Source organism: Juglans microcarpa x Juglans regia, chromosome 4D, assembly GCF_004785595.1.
Source record: "Juglans microcarpa x Juglans regia isolate MS1-56 chromosome 4D, Jm3101_v1.0, whole genome shotgun sequence".
Lineage (NCBI taxonomy): Eukaryota > Viridiplantae > Streptophyta > Magnoliopsida > Fagales > Juglandaceae > Juglans > Juglans microcarpa x Juglans regia.
The window spans coordinates 32,454,772-32,476,406 of NC_054600.1; the positions used below are offsets into that span (position 1 = coordinate 32,454,772).

Sequence of the window (21,635 nt, forward strand, 5' to 3'; positions counted from 1 at the left end):
TACTGGAAGTAATTCAAGCATGTTTGGAGAATTTAAGAAAGCTATGACGAGAGAATTTGAAATGACCGATATTGATTTTATGTCTTATTATCTCGGCATTGAGATCAAACAAATGGAGGATGGAATTTTTATCTCTCAATAAGGTTTTGCAAAGGAAATTCTTAAAAGATTCAAGATGGAAGATAGTCAATCCGTGAGCACCCCGGTTGAATGTAGAGCGAAATTGTCCAAGCATGAAGAAGAGAGAAGGTAGACCCCACAATATTCAAGAGTCTTGTTGGAAGTTTGAGATACTTGACTTGCACAAGACCCGATATACTTTATGGAGTTGGACTTGTTAGCCGATATATGGAGTCACCAAGCACAATGCATTTCAAAGCGGCTAAGAGGATTCTACGTTATCTAAAAGGTACTATTGATTATGGACTTCTTTATTCATTTTCTAATGAATTTGAGCTTGTGGGGTATAGTAATAGTGATTGGGCTGGAGACTTGGATGATCGGAAGAGCACTATCGGTTTTGTGTTTTATTTGGGAAATGCAGCATTTACTTGGAGTTCTAAGAAACAACCAATTGTAACGCTCTCCACATGTGAAGTTGAATATGTTGCTGCAACATCTTGTGTTTGTCATGCAATCTGGCTGCGAAGGTTATTGAAGGAACTACTCATGCCACAAGAGGAAGCCACAGAGATTTTTGTCGATAACAAGTCGGCACTTGCATTGGCGAAAAATATGGTCTTTCATGATAGAAGCAAGCATATTGATACAAGATTTCATTTTCTTCGAGAATGCATTGTCAAGAATGAAGTACAAGTCAAATTTGTGAAGACTCATGATCAAGTTGCAGATATTTTTACGAAACCTCTCAAGTATGATACTTTTAACAAGTTGCGGATGCTATTCGGAGTTACCAAGAATTAAGTTTAAAGGCGGGTGTTGAATAATAAACTTAAATAAAGTTGTTTTTTAGTATATTCATGAACTAAAGTCCAGGTTCACCTTGAAATAAGTGATTCATGTATTTAGAGCTTCATGTATTTGAGATATTCATGTACTTGGGTATTTTGTATTAGGAAAGTTCATGTATTAGAGTAAATGCTAGGTGAATCTACAAGCCTATAAATACCAATGTATGCATTGGCACAAAGCAAGCCACTTGAGAAGTAATTCACTTAGAAAAATTTCAGAAATAGTCTCTCCTCTCTCCCTCTAGAATAGAATATCAGTTTTTCTCCTCCAACAGAAAGTGAGGTCTTCGAACCAGTTTATATAATAATTAGCATTACAGCAAAGAAAATAATAGGAGAGATTTCAAGACCTGATCTTTTGTCTTCTCTGAACGGATAAGCTGGCATATATATGGAGAGAAGAGATCAATGATACTTCGATGAATATTGCAGTCAAATCTCGACATAATAACTCATTAATATACTTGAACTTGAACCCAGATATATATACATATATATTTCAGTCACCAGCAGATCAGGCTACATGATCACCTCACAGAAGAAACAACGATAAAATACATGAAATGTCCATTTGGCGGCAAATCAAAGACTCAGTAGTACTGCACCATCACAGAAAACATTTGGAAATAAATAGGGTGATGAAAGGCATGCAGAGTACTCCATTGAGGCAAATATAATATTGCCTCCTCACAATTCTAATTGCCTAAATGAATACACATTCGATCCTGTACGTGTTATTTTTTTCTTCAATCATATATAAGTAATTATATTTTATATGCCCACGAACAACGTTATATATATGCATGATCTGTGAGCATACAGAACTAACTACCTCATGTCAAAGCTAATTAATTATTATTTTTTTTTTTGGCATGTATATGACGCGGAAGTATATGTAGTTGTGTCCGTTATTTGGAGTTTTTTTTAATATCACTTGCATGAGTAAAGCATTCTATTATTATTTGAGTAAATTGTTTCGTAATTTTTTTATTTGAGAAGTGATACAATCTCATAAAAATAAATCTATATATTTACATAATTTTAATAAAACGATAAACGCATAAAATCTCGTAATATTAATTATTGAATATTTGATGGTGTTAAAAAAAAATTAATATTCCTATCATCCTGTAACTTATAAATCAAAATAATTACATGAAATAATTCGGATAAGGCGCCATCCTATAAATTTATAATTAAATAATATCACTCTTCCCGTGGTTCGAACTTGCCCCGACGCAAGAAACAATATTTGAGAGCCGAAAAGGAAAATTGAGGGAGGGAAAGAAAATAAAAGAAAAGAATCCCAAATTTTCAGGAGGTTTGCCGCCGGCCGGGATGATCACAGTGGCGGGTATGCTTTAAAAGCTCTCGCTATTAAATTCTACTTTGTTTCTGACAGAATCCGAAGCCAAAAACTAAAACACAGTGACAACCAAAGGGAATGGACGACGATGGCATTCTAGAGATAGAGAGGCACCAGATGGAGCAGATTCGAGAGCTCGATCTCGAGGAACTCCAGGTCGAAGAGGTCGATGACCTCTACGGCTCATCCGACGATGACCTTGTCACCACGTAATTTCACCGACCCCTTCGTCGTTTGGTTTTCTTTTATTTGAAATTTGATCGGTTTACTATCATATCCCCAAATCTTGTTATGTTGTACGGAACTTAATTAGGGTTATTTCGTAGTTTGAATTATTTTGCGGGTGAAACTGGACTTCCTTACCTGCCGTTTGGCTTGCGAGAAAATCGTATCAAGAATTAGAACAGCTGTCATAGCGACAGAGTTCTGGTTAGCGAAGTTTAACACTTAAAAGGAGAAAATACAGTACCATGCATGATAATTCAAAATAATATCCATAGTCAAGGAGAATTTATTACCATGTTTGATTTAAAAATCTTTTTGTTTTTTTTTTTGGCTACGGAATTGAATAAATAGATACGGAAAATTTGAGATTAATATCCATAGCGTATTGGCTCGAACTCAATTACGAGTAGGGGATGGATGTGCTTAAATAGCTTCTTTTTCTCCCGTTTTATAATGATCTGTAATTGATTTCACTTACGTTGTTTTGATTATTTTCATTGGTTGCTGACTTCTTTACACATGTTTCCTTTGAACCAAAGTGATCGTGGTTATGGCGGTGCTGCCATGTCTGGCGAAATTACATTTAACACCTGTTTGGCTTCATTACATACGTATCTTGGTGGTATGCATACAGTGTTCTGCTTAATGTATATGCATATATTGGTGGCATCTGGTGGTAGGCAAATTCTAATGTTTATGCTATTTTGATCTCACTTGCATGAGACAGAGGTTGAAGACACTCATCGTCGGATGGCATTTTTGGAAGGTGGTGCCATTTTGAACCTCCCACTGTTCTATCTTGAAGGTAAGTACTTTTCTATTTATTTAAACAATTAAGGTATTGAATTTCAGTTCCAGTACCTACCTGGTGGCTATTAAAATTTTTCTCCACCATTGCTGAGGATGCCTTCATATTCCTGTTCATTCATTCTTGTCCCCTAATTGATTTTTCTAATGGGGATCCTTTTGATGTTTCTTAGGAGTTGTTCTGTTCCCAGAGGCCACCCTTCCTCTAAGAGTTATCCAGCCAGTTTTTATAGCTGCCGTTGAGAAAGCATTGACCCAGGTTGATGCTCCTTATACAATTGGTGTGGTAGGTGGCCTCCTGACTGCTTTTCACTTGCTCTACCACTCCTTGAGATTTCCTTCTTGCTGTTGTCTAAAGGTTTTGATGACGTCTTGGAACTTTTTCAGGTCCATGTTCATAGGGATCCTGCTAACGGGAGGATAAGGTTCGCAACCATTGGGACAACAGCAGAGGTATAGTTACAAAACCTTGTAGCTCATTCTTTCTTCTTTTTTTCTTCCTTTTGCAATTGATGGGGATGTAACCTATATGTATGCAGATCTTTTTTTTTTTTTTTTTATAGGTAAACGATAGTATAAATAAAAATAGGCATAGCCCAAGTACACAAGAAGTTATACTAGAGTTAAGGCCTATCTAAGTTGCTGTAAAAGAAACAAGAAAATCATGTACATTTAGGCCATTAAAATCTACAGCTATAGCCCAAAGCAGTAAGATGCGGAAAAATAAAACTCGAAGCTCCTTATCTTCGAATGTCCGCTCATTACGCTCTCGCTATATACACCACATAATGTAGCTAGGAACCATCTTCCATACAACTTTGATTTGTGGAGCTCCATCTGGTATTACCCAACTAGCCAATAATTCCACCACAGTAGTAGGCATCGCCCAATTTAACCCTATGTGACTGAACACTTTATTCCACACGGCACTAGCTGTCTCACAATGTAACAGAAGATGATCCACTATCTCCCCAGCTTTCTTGCACATACAGCACCAATCAGGAATAATTACCCTACGCTTTTGTAAATTGTCAGTAGTCAAAATCTTACCCAGGGCTGCTGTCCAAGTGAAGAAGAGTGCCTTGGGGGGTGCCTTATTCCTCCACAGTTTTCTCCAAGGGAAATGAGTATTCGGAAGTACGGTAAGGGACTTATAGAAGGAACGCATTGAGAAGATACCCTTACCTGCTGGTGTCCACCATAACTTATCACCACACCTTCCATTCGGCTTCATAGTATACACTAATCTGAAAAAAGCCTCGAAATTGTCTAGTTCCCAGTCTTGGGCTGCTCTATTAAAGAGAATATTCCAATGGATTTGGTCCCCTGAACGAACCATGAGGTTCGCCACCGAAGCTTCTTGGTCTCGTGCCACTCGGAAAACCATAGGGAACGAGTCCATGAGTGCTTCTTCCCCACACCAAGTGTCCCTCCAAAATTTTATATGAGTACCCTCCCCCACCCTAAATTTAGTATATCAAGAAAACACCCCCCACCCTCATCTTATGTGTTTCCAAATCCCCACACCATAAGACCCATTCCCTTCGCTAGAACACCAACCCCCTCATACCCTGCCATATTTGCAATCAACCATAAGTTTCTAGAGAGCTTCCGGTTCCATAATGTACCTCCAATGCTATTTTCCAAGAAGTGCCCGGCTAAATGTTCTCAAATTCTTTATCCCCAACCCACCTGAGGAAATTGGTCTGCACATCTTATCCCAACTAACAAGGTGGAACTTGAATTTCTCTCCCAATCCACTCCATAGAAAGTCACAATATAATTTTTCAATTCTCGCCGCCACACAAGTTGGAATTGGAAATAAAGACAGTTTATATGTTGGTAAGTTAGAAAGAGTGCTCTTGATAAGGGTCATCCGGCCTCCTTTCGATAGATATAGTCTCTTTCACCCTGCTAATCTCCGTTCTATTTTCTCAGTAACTGTATCCCAAATAGCTGAAGCCCGTGATACAGCCTCCAACGGTAACCCCAAATATGTCATAGGCAAAGAAGCGACCTTGCACCCTAGAGTGTTAGCCAGATGTTGAGAATTACTGACGTTCCCAACAGCCACTAACTTTGATTTATCAAAATTCACTCTCAGCCTTGACGCTGCTTCAAAACAAAAGAGAAGCGCCTTCAAAGCCCAAAGTTGGTCTTGCTCTGCTTCACAAAATATTAGTGTGTCATCTGCAAATAATAGGTGAGATACCGAGATCAAGCCCCTATTCGAATCACCCACTAAGAATCCGGACAAAAACCCATGACTGACCACTGCCGATAACATCTTACTCAGAGCCTCCATGATGATAACAAATAATAGAGGGGACAAGGGATCTCCCTATCTTAGACCTCGTGAGCTGTTGAAAAAGCCCTCTGGGTTGCCATTGATTAAAACTGAAAATCTTGCCGTTGAAATACATCATCTAATCCACCTACACTATTTCTCTCCAAAGCCACATCTCTTCAATAAATACAGGAGGAAATCCCAATTTATATGATCATATGCCTTCTCCATATCTAGTTTACAGATAATCCCTGCAACACCAGACTTTAACCTACTATCCAGACATTCATTGGCGATTAAGACAGAATCTAAAATTTGGCGACCCCTTACAAAAGCATTCAGTGGCTTTGAGATTATCTTACCAATGGTCATCCCTAGCCTGTTTGCAAGCACCTTGAAAATTATTTTGTATACCCCATTTATAAGGCTAATTGGCCTAAAGTCCTTCCCTTCTGATGCTTTAGTCTTCTTTGGAATCATAACAAAAAATGTAGCATTCAGGCTTTTCTTGATCTTCCCCGCCATAAAAAATTCCTGGAACACATTCATGATGTCATCTTTCACAACCTCCCAACAAGTTTGGAAGAAACCCAGTGAAAAGTCATCTGGACCTGGTGCTTTATCTTTTGCCATTCCTCTGACCACTTCATACACCTCTTCCTCAAAAGGTTTTTCCAACCATAACGATGTCTGTGACTCAATAGAATCAAAACCAAGTCCATCTAATTTTGGCCTCCACCCCTCGCCTTCTCTAAATAAAGTTTCATAAAAAGTCACCACATGTTCCCTGATCTCTGAAGCCTCCGTGCTTTCACTACCATTGATTTTAAGCATTTCAATGGTATTATTTCTCCTATGAGAGTTAACCACTCTATGGAATTTTGTACTTCAATCCCCTTCTTTCAACCAAAGTGCCCTAGACTTCTAACGCCATGAGATTTCCTCCAATGATAATACTTTTTCCAACTCTGAGACAAGTTCTGCCTTACGTGAGACTTCCTCTACGGTGAGAGCTCTAACTTCAGTGATCTTCTCAATATTCTGTAATTCCTCCATCCTGGATCTCTTTTATACCCTTATATCTCCAAAAGATTGGAGGTTCCAAAACTTTAAATCATTCTTTAGAGCTTTTAGTTTGCTTGCAACTATATGAGAGAGGGTACCAAAAAACTAATATGAAGACCACCACTGCCTTACCCTTTCCACAAAACCTTTGCTATTGAGCCACATGTTTTCGAACTTGAAATAGCGACGGCCTCCTTGGATACCACCTCCATCCAATAAAATGGGGAAGTGATCCGAAAATAGTCGCGGTAATCTCTTCTGACATACCTCCGGATAATGAATTTCCCAACCTGGCGATAATAAGAATCTATCCAGACTACATTTGACTATTCGACCAGGTACAAGGCCACCTATCAGTGGGAGATCCACCAGATTCAAATCAAAGATGCAATCTGAAAATTCTGTCATGGCAAGACAAATCCGACTATTACCAGACCTCTCACTAGGAAATCTTACCACATTAAAATCACCACCTATGCACCAGGGAAGGTCCCACCAGCTGTACACTCCCGCAAGTTCTTCCCACAAACAATGTTTGATATTGTCATCATTTGGTCCATATATACCTGCAAACGCCCATAAAAAATTATCCTCCACCATCTTAAAGGAACACGCCACTGTGTATTCCCCAACAAACTCCATTTTTTCTACCACCCTTTTATCCCACATCATTAGTATCCCACCCAATGCCCCATTTGAAGCCAAATATACCCATTCCGCATATGGACAGCACCACACACTTCTCACTATTTCTCTAGATACCAATTTCAACTTGGTTTCTTGTAAACACACAATATCCGCTTTCCAGTCCCTAAGCAAATTATTTATTAGATGGCATTTATTAATCTCATTCAACCCGCGTACATTTCAAGACACAATTTTTGATTTTATAAAGAAACATGTGTACCCTTCCCTTTGCTCCTATCACGACTTGAGCTACCCTCATTCAACGACCATTTTAATCTGTTAAGTTCCCTTTGCTTCTTGGAACCAGATTTCTTGGATTGAGAATGGCCTACCTCAATGGCTGTGAGAAGGGCCATAAATTGTTCTTCATACCCCACACTCTCCATTCCCACCACATGTTGAATATCCTTGACCATTTTGAATACCCATTCAGAGATTTCAAACTCATTAGGAAACAAACACGTTAATGGGAATGGCTCTCTAACACCTGTTTCTCCCTCCCTTCCAAACAGATTCCGTCCTTCCCATTCAACCTCATTAACCATATTGACCATCTCATTTTCAGTAGGGAAAGTGCTCACCAGTTTTAGGAACCAAGACTATGTCAGCACTAGTCTTCGTGATACTCTGCGATATCCCTACTACATTGTCTTCCCCAAGTTCTACAATCCTCATAGCCCCTCCTTCTAGTACCTTCTTGCTGGGCTCTGTAGACCTCTACGAAAGTCCCTCGGCACTGTCTACCTCTCGGCACTGTTCAAACTATGTCGATATAAAGTCCAAGGTCTCTATCGGCAAGTTTTGTGTACCGACAGGCCCATCTAGAAAAAAATTGACTGGTTGCATCAATTTTTCCAGTTCACGCGAAGGGAGAATCTGCTCCACCACCATCGTCGGCGCTGTCTGAGCCACCGTGGAAGGACCCACCTTGAATCTCACTGCGAAAGGACAATTTGCACCATCGGTAACTCTTTGTTCATTACCCATCATCGGAAAATCTTTTTCTGTTTTGCGCAAAAGAGGGAACTGATCCACCACCCTTGCCGGCGCTGTCTGGGCCACTGGCAAAGGGCCCACCGTGAACCTCACAGCTTCCGATGGTGGTCTCAGCACGCGAGTTGAGTTTCCATTGGAGATGGGTCTCAGGTCACTCTCCAAACGGATCCTCCAACTATTGTTTTTTGAAACGGCCTTACTAAGCCCACTTCCGCTATGGCCCAATACCACTTGTCCGAATTGAAATCCCCCTTGCCCGTTATCAAAAGGCTTTGGGAATTTGGGCTCGTGCCACCTATTTGATGCCCGGCACCCACAAGCTCAGCTCCCGAAGGGAAAGCCCCTCTTGGACCCATGTTATAAGACGCCATTTCCTTCCTAATTAACCACTATTTTGTTTTGCAGATCTGCAAGTTGCGTCTTGGCTTCCAGTAAGATATTCATGTTCTCTCCCTCTGCTATGCCCCCTTTGCTACCACCACTTTACCACTGTACTAGATGCACCCCTCTGTCAGTCTCTTGTCCTGAAAACACGCCACTCTGACCCAGCCTGTCAACGTTCCCAAACCGAGACACAGGTGGCTGTTCCACCCTTAACGCCTCCCTGTATGAGTGCTTCAATGGCTGAGCCATGACTACCTTCTCTTTCCCTTGCCCATCACTGTGTGTATTTCTATCCAAGAAACAGTCCCTCAACGCCTCTCCCATTCTGTTCTAGCCCCTACCCTCTTCCTCAGGAACAAATATGAAGTTCTTCCTCCCTCCACCTCCATATTCTACCACCGCCATATATCTCCCTCTAGCATTCGAACAATGTTGGGCTATGAAACTACGGCTGCCTTCCCGGACTGTGGTATAATAATCTCTTTTTTCTTCCTTTGTGCACGCCTCCATCGCTTTCGCCAGCCATTGTATTGCTGATGGTCCCAACACTACCTTAGCCACCACCCTCCAACCCCTCTCTATAATGGTCAAACCACCCCCCTCTTTCACGAAAGTAAAACGTTTGGAGTCTATGATCAACTCCTTAGTATGGCCCATCGCCATCACCAGTCTACTATGCTAATAATTTAGCACCATAGACGACAGGAACAACGAGAATATTTTTTCTTGAAAGTGTACGGAGAGAATATGGTAGACGATAGATTATACAATCACGTATTGCAAGGACTCATCAGAGTATATGTATGCAGATCTTATTTATATACACGTATAAGAATTGCAATATAACATGTTTTGTCCATTTATATCCAATCAAATTTCAAACACAATTCTTCATTAAGTCACTCCCCCCCCCCAAAAAAAAAAAAAGTTATAAGCCTGCTAGCAAAGTGCCTCTTTTAATATGAGCTAGAGAAGTTTTATGCCTGTGGTCTTCTTCATTGGGAGTGCTAGATTTTGGGGTCTAGTGTTTGATACATTATTAATGCAAATAGCTTAAACTCGTTGAACTCACTTTTTACAGATTCGGCAATACCGTCGGTTAGAGGATGGTTCTCTGAATGTGGTTACTCGTGGGCAGCAGAGATTTCGTTTAAGGAAACGTTGGATTGATGTGGAAGCAGTGGTTAGGATGATATTACATCTACTTACCCAAAAAAGGATATTGTTAGGCTTGAATACTATTTCTGTTTTATCTTTTCCGATATGTCTAACTGTAAGAGCTTATTTGGCGAATTTGTCATCTTTTTAGCCATGCGGGGAGGTCCAAATTATCCAGGAGGATCAACCATTAAGGACACCACGTGATGCATTTGGAAAATTGACTCCATTTAGTAATCTTCGGAGCCATGTAGCCTCACGTACACTGCCTTTACATGCTTCTCATGCTAAATTGCATCAATCTAGAGATGAGGAAAATGTTTCAGACTCAAACTCCGAAGGAAGCTTTGAGAGTGCACTCTCCCCTGTAGAAAGGACAATCCACCATTCTGCAGTTTATTCTTCTAATGGGTGTGATATAATGGATGAATCAACTAGTAGTGATGATGACAAGTTCTTGTGTGGGTCAGACCTACAATTTAGAAGGCCTTCCCTGAATGACTCTGAGTCCATGGGATCATTGCATGCAGACCACAAGAAGCAAATAGGAATTGCTGAGTTGGGATTGGGAAATAGCTCAACTTCAGGAAGGCAATCTTGCAAAAGAGAAGAGCCAGACCATTGTTGGGAAAAAACAGACTTCAACAACGTTCGCAGAGCTCCAAGAGCATTCTGGCCCTACTGGGTTTACCGTATGTATGACTCCTATAGCCTTGCTGAAAGGGCTGCAGGTGATTTACCTTGACTTTTCATGCCCCCATATATTCTTTTTGCCTTTCGCTTTAAGTTCATCCATTTGAATAGCATAAGACACTAATGTTTTTGTAATTTAAGTCTAAGGACACTAATGTGGTTGAAACTATTATAAACATTTCTGTAGTTTGTCTGTGAAGGTATAAGACGAATTTTCTAATTCATGAAAAGAATCAAATCTGCTAAAAAATCTTGAATTTTGTAGAACCAACCTTGTTAATCTTAGATGAGTAAGAATAACATCTGAAAAGAAATCCTCATTTAGTCCAGGGTATTTTAGCTTTGGATGCTTGGTTTAGGTGGAAAATTGCAGTGTAAAGTTTTCAGATATTTTGAAACCGATGATTTCTTCCTGTTTGCGATGCCTTTAGGCCAATAAGTTTGGACCTTGTCTACTTATCAAAAAGAAAAGTTTGGACCTTGTCTACTCATTTTTCAGTTAATGATACTTGTGTTTCCACACTTATTTTTGCAGATATGTGGAAAAGGATAGTTGGGGCACCCAGCATGGATGGCCTTGTTCGGAAACCCGATATTTTGTCATTTCATATTGCCAGTAAAATCCCTGTTTCTGAATTTACAAGGCAGGAGCTCCTAGAGATTGATGGAATTTCATATAGATTGCGCCGTGAAATTGAGTTACTTGAGAGTGTCAATCTTATTCAGTGTAAAAACTGTCAGGTCATATATCATCCTTGTCCAAACATCTCTCTCTCTCTCTCTCTCTCTCTCTCTCTCTCTGTGTTTGCTGTTGCTAACTGGATATGCAGCAACTCTTCCATTCTTGCCTTTTACTTTGATGCAATGATGCAGACTGTAATTGCAAGGCGGAGTGATATGCTGGTCATGTCCAGTGAAGGTCCTCTTGGTGCTTATGTGAACCCTCACGGTTATGTGCATGAAATAATGACACTCTACAGAGCAAATGGCTTAGCGCAAAGGGGGCGACCGCATTTAGAATACAGCTGGTTTCCTGAGTATGGACTTACCTTTTCTTTTTGTTCTTATGTCCCAGTGATTTGTTTGAAGAAATCTACTTGGGCAATGTCACCCTTCATAAGCAAGTGATTGTGCCATGTGCCTGAAACCTTAGAAGCAAGCAGGGAAGCTTGGTACTGAATGTATTGACATTGAGTCCCCCACCATTGTTGCTTGCTTTTTTTCCCAGTAGCCATATATGCACAATGCTTTCCAGGATGAATGTGCATGCTTTGGACCTTGACTGTCATGATTTTATCTTGTGTATGATTTTCGTTATGTTGCTGTGGTTTTTTGTTTTATGGTGCCTCTGTGACACTTTTCCATCACACAACCCCTCTGATTTCTACTTTGAGTAACGCCATGCTTGTCGATGGCATTTCAGTGGCTCTTTCGATGATTCCTTTAGACCTGTCAACCAATCAGAATGCAATCACATGGTCTCTTCCAAATTTCAAATATTAGTATGCTATCATATATCTTTTTTCTGCACCGCGTGTAACTTATAGCTCCTTATTAGCACTGTCTTTTCCCACTGTGTATTTGTCTGGGACAAACAAGATGCTAAGTGCTTTAACATTCATTAAAAATGCTATTTCCACAAGTAAATTGTGATGAAACTGTGTACTTTTGGAAATATTTAATTCAGAACTCTAGATGTAGAATTAGGCCTCGTTTGTTTTCGCAGATGAAATGAGTTGAGATTAAAGTTAAAAGTTGAATAAAATATTGTTAGAATATATTTTTTTAAAATTATTTTTGTTTTGGGATTTAAAAAAGTTGAATTGTTGATTTTATTTTGTGTGGGAATTTGAGAAAGTTGTAATGATTAGATGAAATGAGATGAGATAAGTTGAGAGATGTGAAAACGAACGAGGCCTTAATCTGTTCTATGATAGATGCAAAGTTGACAATTTACAAATTTTTGCAGGTATGCATGGACGATCACCAACTGTGCCACTTGTGAAACCCAAATGGGTTGGCTATTCACTGCCACAAATAAGAAGTTGAAGCCAAGATTGTTTTGGGGATTAGGAGTTCTCAAGTTGCTGATGACATGCAGTAACAGTGAAATGTTGAGGTGCTTCTCTGAATTTTCTAGTCACTTTTTTTTTTCCCCCTTTATAAGAGAACAAATTTTCCAGTCACTACTAAGTGAGATTATTGTATATGGCTTGGGTCAATCTCTCTGTTAAAATTTGTTCGATGCGTCCTTACACTTTCAGCTGATAGCATATACCTAGGAACATGTAATTTTTGTTGAAATGTATTACCCCAAGATTTGGGTGCGAAAATGTGATGGTAAGCATGTTACAAGCTAAAGTCATTCTTTCAGAAATCTAATTTAATTTAATTTCTAACATCAACTTAAAACCATCCAATGGAACAAATTTTTGTTGTATTCATCGAACATTTGTGCCACACCCATGTTGAGCCCGAATTGGCAGTCCCACACACATCAGTCAATAGGCATCAGGTATATAATCATAATACATTGTCATTATTCTGGAGTAAAAATCGCTTATTTCCCTCTTTATCTTTGAAGAAAATGGATAACAAGATACTCGTTATCCAGATATAAACTGTAATTTATGAACTCGAGGACTAAAGGAAAACCAATCACTGGCAAAAAACGAAAAAGGAAACAAAAAGTTAGAATCTCAGGGAAATTGCCGATTACAAAATGGAGGGATTTCAACGATAGCTACGGTAAATTGGGCTGCACATGCAGCTCTCTGCATACTTAACAAGATCCTTGGGTCGAGGGAGGCGAGAAGCAAGACCTATACAGCAATCAGATTATACAGCAATGTTAAAAAGTTGCAGGAAAGTTTTGTTTGGGCTGAACATATGAGAAAGAAACTCACCGAGGTCATATGCCTTGGCAGCGACATTAGCAGCAATGTGGGCAGATATCTTTCTGATATTGGAGAATGGTGGGTAAATCAGCCCCTTATAAAAGTTTTCCCGTGTCACTTGTGCAGCCAAAGCTTCCGCTGTTGGAAGAGGAGGAAATATGAGAATAGTTTAAAACATGAAACTAGCTTCCCATACCGTTCATACAAAACAAACAGAAAAAGGTAATGAGCTATTTTATACATGAGCTAAAAGACACCATCCAACCACATATATGCATCATAGATGTACTTACAGGCTGCCAGAAGCATGTCATCGTGCACTCGAATTGCACCAGAGATGATCAAACCCAAACCAAGACCAGGAAAGATGTAAGCATTGTTGGCCTGAATGAAATGAATTAGTGAGCACTTAATATCCATGTAAATTTGATGTGAATCGATTCATTTAGGATAGCATGATAATAAAGTTTTGGACCTGGCCGGGCACAAAAACCTTCCCACCATACTCAACAGCATCGAATGGGCTTCCACTGGCAAAGATCGCTCGGCCCTGTATATTCACAGAGGACAGAGTTATGATGGTAAAAAAAAAAAAGAGTGATGCTATTTCCAGCTCTATGCCTAATAATGGTCAAAATTCAATTAATGAGGAGCTTGAATTTAGAACGTAAGAAAAAGAGAGTTTTACCTCGCTCCATGCATAAGCTTCTTCAGCAGTACACTCAGACTGTGAAGTTGGGTTGGAAAGGGCTAAAATCAGAGGTTTCTACAAGCCAATCATCGAAAGCCAATGTCAGACTCTTTTTTTTGGGATAATTAGCATCAATTTCAACTCCTGTTAAATTATATAAATATATTAGATTGAGCGGGGAAGAGAACCTCATTGAAAGATGCCATGGTCTCCACAACCTCCTTTGTAAAAGTCTTTCCCACTCCGGACGATCCTATCAGAACCGTAGGCTTGATTGCCTGGTACATTGGAATCATGATGTAAGATGACATAAAATTCCTTATCGTAGGTCCCTTACTAAAGATAAAGCATTATCCGAGACATTTTCGCACCTTGACAGCATCCAAGAGCCCCTTAACAGGTTCATGGTCATGAGCCCAAGGCTTCTTGAAGTGTTGAAGTAACTCCCTACGGGAGCTAACAATCAGTCCCTGCAACAAACTTAGCAGACTCGTTACAAGCGAGATAAAGAAGAAAAGAAGAGGCAAACAGGATATAGGAAAAATGCCAACAAGAAGAAGAAGAAAAAAAACAGAAAAACTATTTTTTCCTTGCCAGGCATGAACTTCAGATGAGGTTCCTCTTACCTTTGAGTCCACAAGCCAAATCTTCTTGCGGGTTTGTTCTAGTGGAGCTTTTGTCTGTGAGGAAAATAAAACTCAATGACTGATTATTTGCTGAATAAAACATAAAATGGTTTAGATGGAGAAGTTCATACCTGCTTTGACATCTCAAGTGCTATGAGCTCCGCTATACCGGTTCCAGCCTTCAATAGACAAGGGACAAAAGTGAGAACCAGTAGTGTATGTATGAACATTAATAAGAATAGCTGTTACCATTTGTGATGTATACATAGATGAAGGGATCAGAAAAGCAACAAGAAGGAAAGCGTGGGCTCATCTAGTTAAACGTTGCTTGAAATTTTGGATGAAGACTAAAGAAGGTAAATCCAACAAGAGTGAAACAATTGAATTATGATTTTCAGCTTGTTCTTAGTTTCAGCAATGAAAGAAAAAGAATCCACAATAAAAAGGAGGGAACAAAAACAAAAAAAGCTTCAAAGGTAGATGGATTTTGAGCCTCACTTCTCCGGCACCGAGGAACAAGAAAGTGTGGTCAGCTAAGCTTCCACCAACTAATTTCAGGGCTGCTATAATCCCTGATAATACCACAGATGCTGTGCCCTGAATCAAATTGGAAGGGGTTATACTTTAGAGAAACATTACCAAATTGAAAACAAAATGGCTAGCAGTCAAAAAGTTTCTGAACGCCTTACTTGTATATCATCATTAAAGACGAGATGAGATGAACGGTATCGTGACAGCAGCTCGAATGCATTATGATTAGCAAAATCCTCAAACTGGGGAAGAAAAGTTAAACATTAAGATAACAGGATAGCCATGTGAACAAAACTCAAAACTTTAAAGAAGTACGAAACAGTTGGTTGAAAAATGATAAAGACCTGTATTAGAACCTTCTCCCCGTAGTTCTGTTTAACCGCATTCATGAACTCGTCTAGAAGCTCTGCATATTCCTAAATCAAAAGAAAGAAAAACCACCTAGCTCTATAATAATATATTTAAAAAAAAGCAGTTAACTGAGATGGAAAGGAGACAAGAATATCATGAAACCTGCCCAGTTGCCCTTTTATGCCTGAGCCCAATGTAAAATTCATCCTTCAACAGCTGCTCATTGTTTGTGCCAACGTCGATGGTTATAGGCAAGCACTGTAGACAATAAATAGAAAAGTTACTTTGAAAGTTATAATTAAAAAGGTCCTATTAATTTGTCAACCTTTTGATAAAACAACTAATTAAGTTCTATTTGAAGTAACAAAACTTTCAAGTCTCCACAAGAGGAGCTAATCGAACTGCATCGTCAGAGCGAAGTGTGGCCATATAATGTCTTAAACTCACGATTACGAGAATCTAGTTTAAAATAACATAAGAACAAACAATGTGAAAGTCCATGAAACAAAAGGGAGAGCAGTTGGAAGAGGGCTTACTGCTGAAGGACGTACTCCTCCGAGCGCTGTATACAGAGAAAGTTTTCCGACAGGAATCCCCATTCCCTGATAAACATGAAACAATCATGTCAAAGAAGTTGCTTAAAAACTCAACAGAAAGCCAAGAAATAGAGATTAAATGAAATCCAACGCATAATTTATCTTTATAGATATCAAATTCAAACTGAATCAGATGTAGTACCATACCTGGCAGCCAAGATCACCAAGCCCCAATATACGCTCACCATCAGTCACGACAATAACTTGAATAGACTTCTCCGGCCAATTTTTCAAGACTTCAAGAATCTTACCCTGAAAAAATTGACAGACCATTCATCATTATTTGGTTCAATGAATGCTGTGCAGAAGATTAAAAACAAAAAATGCCTTCAGAAATTATACTTCTCTTTCAAACTGATGTAAAGTCCCTGTGGATGCCTAAAAATGCTTCCATATTTCTGGCAAGCTTCACCAACAGTTGGAGTGTACACAACTGGAAGCAGTTCCTCAACATTATCGATCAAAAGCTTGTAAAACAGCCTTTCATTTCTCTCCTGGAGAACACAACAAAGTTAAAACAGAGCTTCAGTAGGAGTTGCTTAAATATTTTTAGCACCTATGAAACAAGATTAGCACCACTCATTTCCAGATTTAAATCACAAAGACAAATCTTGATCCAAATTACATCCTCAAGAGTAGGGCCTCGAGGGAGAGGGGGCAAGAGAAAATCAACTTGAATCAAGAGGAAACCGTGGTTTAACAATTGAAAATTAAAGCCCCTTCTGTGACTTGATTTGGATTGATTTTAAAATACTGAAGAGCATCGTTCATTGTCTCAGGTATGTTTGACTGTTCTAAAACCAATGTGAATTAGGCAAATGAAAAATTACCTGAAGATCCATCATGGCCATGTACCTTTGCAATGGAACTTTGTATTGGCGAAGATTGTGCATTAACTTCCTTTCCTAAAAAGCAATAAGCACAAATTATCCAATTAGCAAAACCAAAACCAAAACAATGACCATTATGGTGTTAAGCACTGATTGTAAATAGATCATTTAAGTAACCTGAAGCTCCTGAGAAAGCACTGATGGAGGCAGAAGACCTCGCAAGTAGTGAGCATCTCTCTCTTTCCCGTTGAAGGCAAGCCCTTTGTTGTGGCGTGGATCCCGCAGCAAGGTATACCCGCTGAAAACATTCAGTCATTAAAAAATAAAAAAAATCAACTTTTGCAAGATCGTTCCGGTTCTTTATACCATTATCAAGCAAGAAATGAAAAGGCACAGAAGAAACAAAAATCAGAATGATTGGGATAAGTAAGCACCATTAAGGACGGCCAGTCCATGTACTTTAAAATTCTGGAGAGAAAATTGCGAGGAAAGTATGAAAATGAAGGTGAAATGAATAGAGATCAGATCACATTTTTGAAAAAATGAAAAGAAAAAAACTAAGGTCTTCTCAGGTGATGGCTACATGCCTACATCCATCAGAACAGAGATCGAAGGCACTTTTTTTCCAAAACCAATTTCTCATCAAGATTTATCTTGCATTCGATTCGTAGACTTTATGCTCTCACTTGCTCATCAGAAAGTCCAACTACAAAACAATATTTGCATAAAACGACCAAATGAAAAGCTTTGCCAGATCAATCAAAATCTTTGGTCGTTTTTCTTAATGCAAACAATGGAGAAATTAAAATCGGTATTTTTTTCCTTTGGCAGGAAGAAATAATTAAAGAATCCATCAAAAGAAGTGAGAAAAAAATAAATTCTAAGGAGATCTAAGTAAACCATCGACAAAAGTGTCAAAAATCGAAGTCCCATATATGTGCAGACAGACAAAACAGCCAAACATTACAAAGAAAAACAATTTAAATCAAAATGCATGCAAACAAATAAAACAGTAACGACATATTACTGCCATTCATCTCTGCGTCTCATTCTCACCTTGCAACTGAGACAGTCCAGGGAGTGACAGGCTGATCCTCTGTGGCACTATCCTCACCGTACACGTCCTCAACACCCCCTCCAAAACCAGACTTACCCTCCACATCCATCACTGAATCACCAGTACCGTTCCTCATCTCCTTCATTGTCTTATCCATCAATGTTAACTCCTCCGATACCCAAAACCAACAGAGAGTCAAAATAACAAGCAGAAAGCTTTGCAGAAACGAAAAACCGCAACCCTCCTTTTATATCCTCGGTTTCCTCTCTTTTTCTCTTGTTTAGTTGTGTCGTTGCATGTGGGGTTGAAAATAAAGGAGTTGGATTTCAAGATGAAAGAGAATAACGTGGACTACACGCGTGTTTAATTCTGTTCAACGAACCCAGATCAAGATCATATTATTTTACTTTGATTCTTTCCTAGTTTACATTACAGGGGAATTGAGATTATAAAGTTGCTATGTTTTCTTGTGCGTGCCAGAATAATATACAGTGTCTTTCCACCAATATCATGATGAAGGAACGTGAAAGGGCAGGCAAAATAAATATTATTCCGCGTTATACTTATGACGGGAGAGTCGGAGACTCGGTTCCGCGTAAAGTCGAGAGAGAGAATAACCAGGCTGATAGAAAGGGACGGGTGCTGGCGTGGTGTCACTGCCGTGTGTTTCTATTTGTGTTCTCTCTTGTCTCTTGGGAGAAAAAATGGGTGTACGTTGTAAATGTGTTTTTTCTTATGGTTGAATATTTAATGATTGGTATTAGAGTAATGATTACATCAAGAGTTTAATTTATTTAAGGAACGACCTATAGGCTGAAAATTTTATATCTGGTCAATATCGATAGAATAAACTACCGTGAACGTCAAACTCAGAAACGTAATAAAATGTTATATCCCGAAAGTTAAAAATTTAATCAAATTAACAACTCGAGTGACTTGCAGGTTTGGGGTTACATAAAGTCTTAACTCTCAAGCCGTTTCCCACGAAATGCTTTTCACATTGAGAGTCGGTGGTAAGGGTGTTGATCAGGACGTGTACGGTAAGGATAGCGCCACGGAGGATCGGTTTGTATGTTCTTGAAATTGAATGTCTTCGTTTTGTTGTTTGGTCAGATCCGGCATGCTGGCGAAGGAGGCAACAGCCCACAGCTCAGAAAATAAATAATCTGACTTTCGGAAAGATATATTAGCTGCTATTAAATGATAATCTTAGTCCGTCATGGCCCATTAAAATTATATCCAAGTTTACGCAAAAGCAGTGAACAGTAATGATGTTTATAGTGGGGGGGATAGATTAATAAGTACTAGATATTAAAAAGGTTCTATCACATAGGCCTACTTGGTCTGTACAATTCATCTTCAGAGAAGGTGATAGTATAGCACATATGTTGGCAAAGAGAGCTATGCAGAGAGATGAGTGATTTTAGATGGAAGAAATTCCTAATGAGTTAGTATCTATAGTAGAAATAGAAAAACCATGTAATGAGCTATGCTCAGTAATTTCTTAATGAAATGAGATGAAGTGGTGATGTTAAAAAAAAAAAAAGTTTACTTTTAACTCTAAAAATTCTATAATGTTTTGTTTGCATCCAAGAAAAATCATGTTTGGGTGTTTACGCTTACTAGCTATGAGAATTTTTTTTTATATATATTTTTATAATATAATCTAGACTTCCACACCATTTTATCTATCAAGAACAGCAAAAGATGGTCAAAAGTCATCTTTTTTAAAAGACCCTTGAAATCCATTCAAATAGATATATATATATATATATATATATATATATATATATATATATATCGAGGGGTCTAAGACAAAAAGTTGACACCGTTTTCACATTAGTCTTGTCGAGGCACCTGGCTTACTGCATACACATCTCGTCGCCCAGGGGGAGGCTCATCCCGGGGTCACTCACCCTTCCGTCTTCTCGAAGGATGGACCCCACGGGCCTCCTCCCTCCCTGTTTCCAATTAATTTTTATTATTTTTAAAGTAGTTTTTTAGTTTAATTGTTGTATAAATAATTATTATTATCCTACAGTCATTATTACAACTATATTTAAAATTAAAATTATTTATATAATTATTTTATAAAAATATTCCTCACGTTTTTTGTGAGGAATTAATGTACTTGTAAAAATGATTTGTGTATGATGTATCTTTCTCCTGCATACAATACAAAGAAGCTCCATAACTTGTCAAAGTCAAAGTCCGTTTTTTGGTGCTGGCCATTTGTTGATACCTAATTTATTTTTGTTCAGATATATAAACGATTTTATCTCATCTCATATTATCTTATTATTATAATTTTTTTAAATTTTTATATAAAATATAATAAATAATTCAACTATTTTAAATTTTTAAATAATAATAATATTAACAAATAATATTCTAATAATATTTTATTCAACTTTAATTTTCGTCTAAAATATATCATCTTATCTTACTATCCAAATTGGTTCTTAGATGAGGTTTTGGTTTTTTTTTTTTTTTTTTCTCTTCTTCTTTCATCCGGGATTGACGCCGAGGTCAATGCATGTGTCTTTCCCATTGATGACCATAACTTGTTTAGTACTTACGTCGATTTTGGGGTACGAATGATCAATTTACCCAAAGAATGATCTCCCAATTCCAAGTTACAACCCTTTGAAATATATATTTAACTAACTCTTTAACGTCGTTGGCTCATTCAATCATACATGCAGCTGAGTTTATCTATATAAATCATAACTACGTACAGAGGTTAGAATCAATACTAAAAATCTGCAGTTTTGAGAACTCTCGTCATTCCTAAAATTCAGAACATTATTTATAAATTAGCTAGTTAATGGGTGCCAAATTGGAGACAAATGTAAACTACTTTCTAAATGGTGTCAAAATATTTTCAAAGTACTCACCGATCTGGTTTTTTATTTTTATTTTTATTTTTTATATATATAGTATGTGGTTTGGGATTTTGAGTAGCATAACCCTATTCAAACGAAACTAATCGATCTTCTGACTTTTTGGGTTTCTTAGTAAGCTATGGTTGGTGGCGACTCGGCCAGAATTGTTTAGAGTCATCTGAAAACTACAGTAGTGGTTCTGGACCTAGTCATCTTGACCTTGCCACTTGATCGATCTGCTTCTTTTATATATATATATATATATATATATATCATAATGTTTTTACTTTCAAAGTCATATACAGGACCATAGTTTGCGTATATATTCAATGTTGGAGGCCATCATTAATATATATATATATATATATATATATATATTTATATATATAAACAGACTACGTATAGTCATGCAGTAATTCTTGAATCATTTAATTCGTTCTTGAACCTTCAAAGTCATTTTATGCATTCTGGCCTACTCCTAATTAAACAGATCAGAGATCAGTCGAATGAATTTGGATCAGTTTTCTAAGTC

At 38.3% G+C, this 21,635-nt stretch overlaps 2 protein-coding genes across 3 annotated transcripts; one reads left to right on the forward strand and one right to left on the reverse strand.

The window, feature by feature from the left end:
- Positions 1 to 2,188: 2,188 nt before the first annotated feature.
- On the forward strand, positions 2,189 to 12,825 carry LOC121261133. Its single transcript, XM_041163322.1, is given in 11 exon segments — positions 2,189 to 2,546; positions 3,102 to 3,184; positions 3,290 to 3,367; positions 3,543 to 3,655; positions 3,757 to 3,822; positions 9,870 to 9,971; positions 10,098 to 10,677; positions 11,175 to 11,380; positions 11,513 to 11,676; positions 12,609 to 12,703; positions 12,706 to 12,825. Coding segments are annotated over 11 exon segments (1,656 nt in total). The 5' UTR covers positions 2,189 to 2,415; the 3' UTR covers positions 12,744 to 12,825.
- A 311-nt stretch (positions 12,826 to 13,136) lies between these two features.
- Positions 13,137 to 18,723, reverse strand: LOC121261132 (NADP-dependent malic enzyme). 2 transcript variants are annotated; one of them, XM_041163319.1, is made up of 19 exons: positions 18,218 to 18,723; positions 17,339 to 17,459; positions 17,162 to 17,236; positions 16,673 to 16,825; positions 16,479 to 16,583; positions 16,272 to 16,337; positions 15,898 to 15,993; positions 15,729 to 15,800; positions 15,543 to 15,626; positions 15,352 to 15,450; positions 14,985 to 15,032; positions 14,854 to 14,907; positions 14,599 to 14,697; positions 14,416 to 14,505; positions 14,225 to 14,302; positions 14,012 to 14,086; positions 13,830 to 13,920; positions 13,546 to 13,674; positions 13,137 to 13,461 (listed from the first exon to the last, which is right to left on the reverse strand). In XM_041163319.1, the coding sequence occupies exons 1-19, from the start codon at positions 18,373 to 18,375 to the stop codon at positions 13,373 to 13,375; spliced, it is 1,782 nt and encodes a 593-aa protein (XP_041019253.1). In that variant the 5' UTR covers positions 18,376 to 18,723; the 3' UTR covers positions 13,137 to 13,372. The 2 variants fall into 2 exon arrangements, with proteins under 2 accessions (XP_041019253.1, XP_041019255.1); XM_041163321.1 differs by lacking the exon at positions 18,218 to 18,723 and adding an exon at positions 17,596 to 18,040 and having other exon boundaries at positions 16,479 to 16,585; positions 16,675 to 16,825.
- Between the last annotated feature and the right edge of the window lie 2,912 nt (positions 18,724 to 21,635).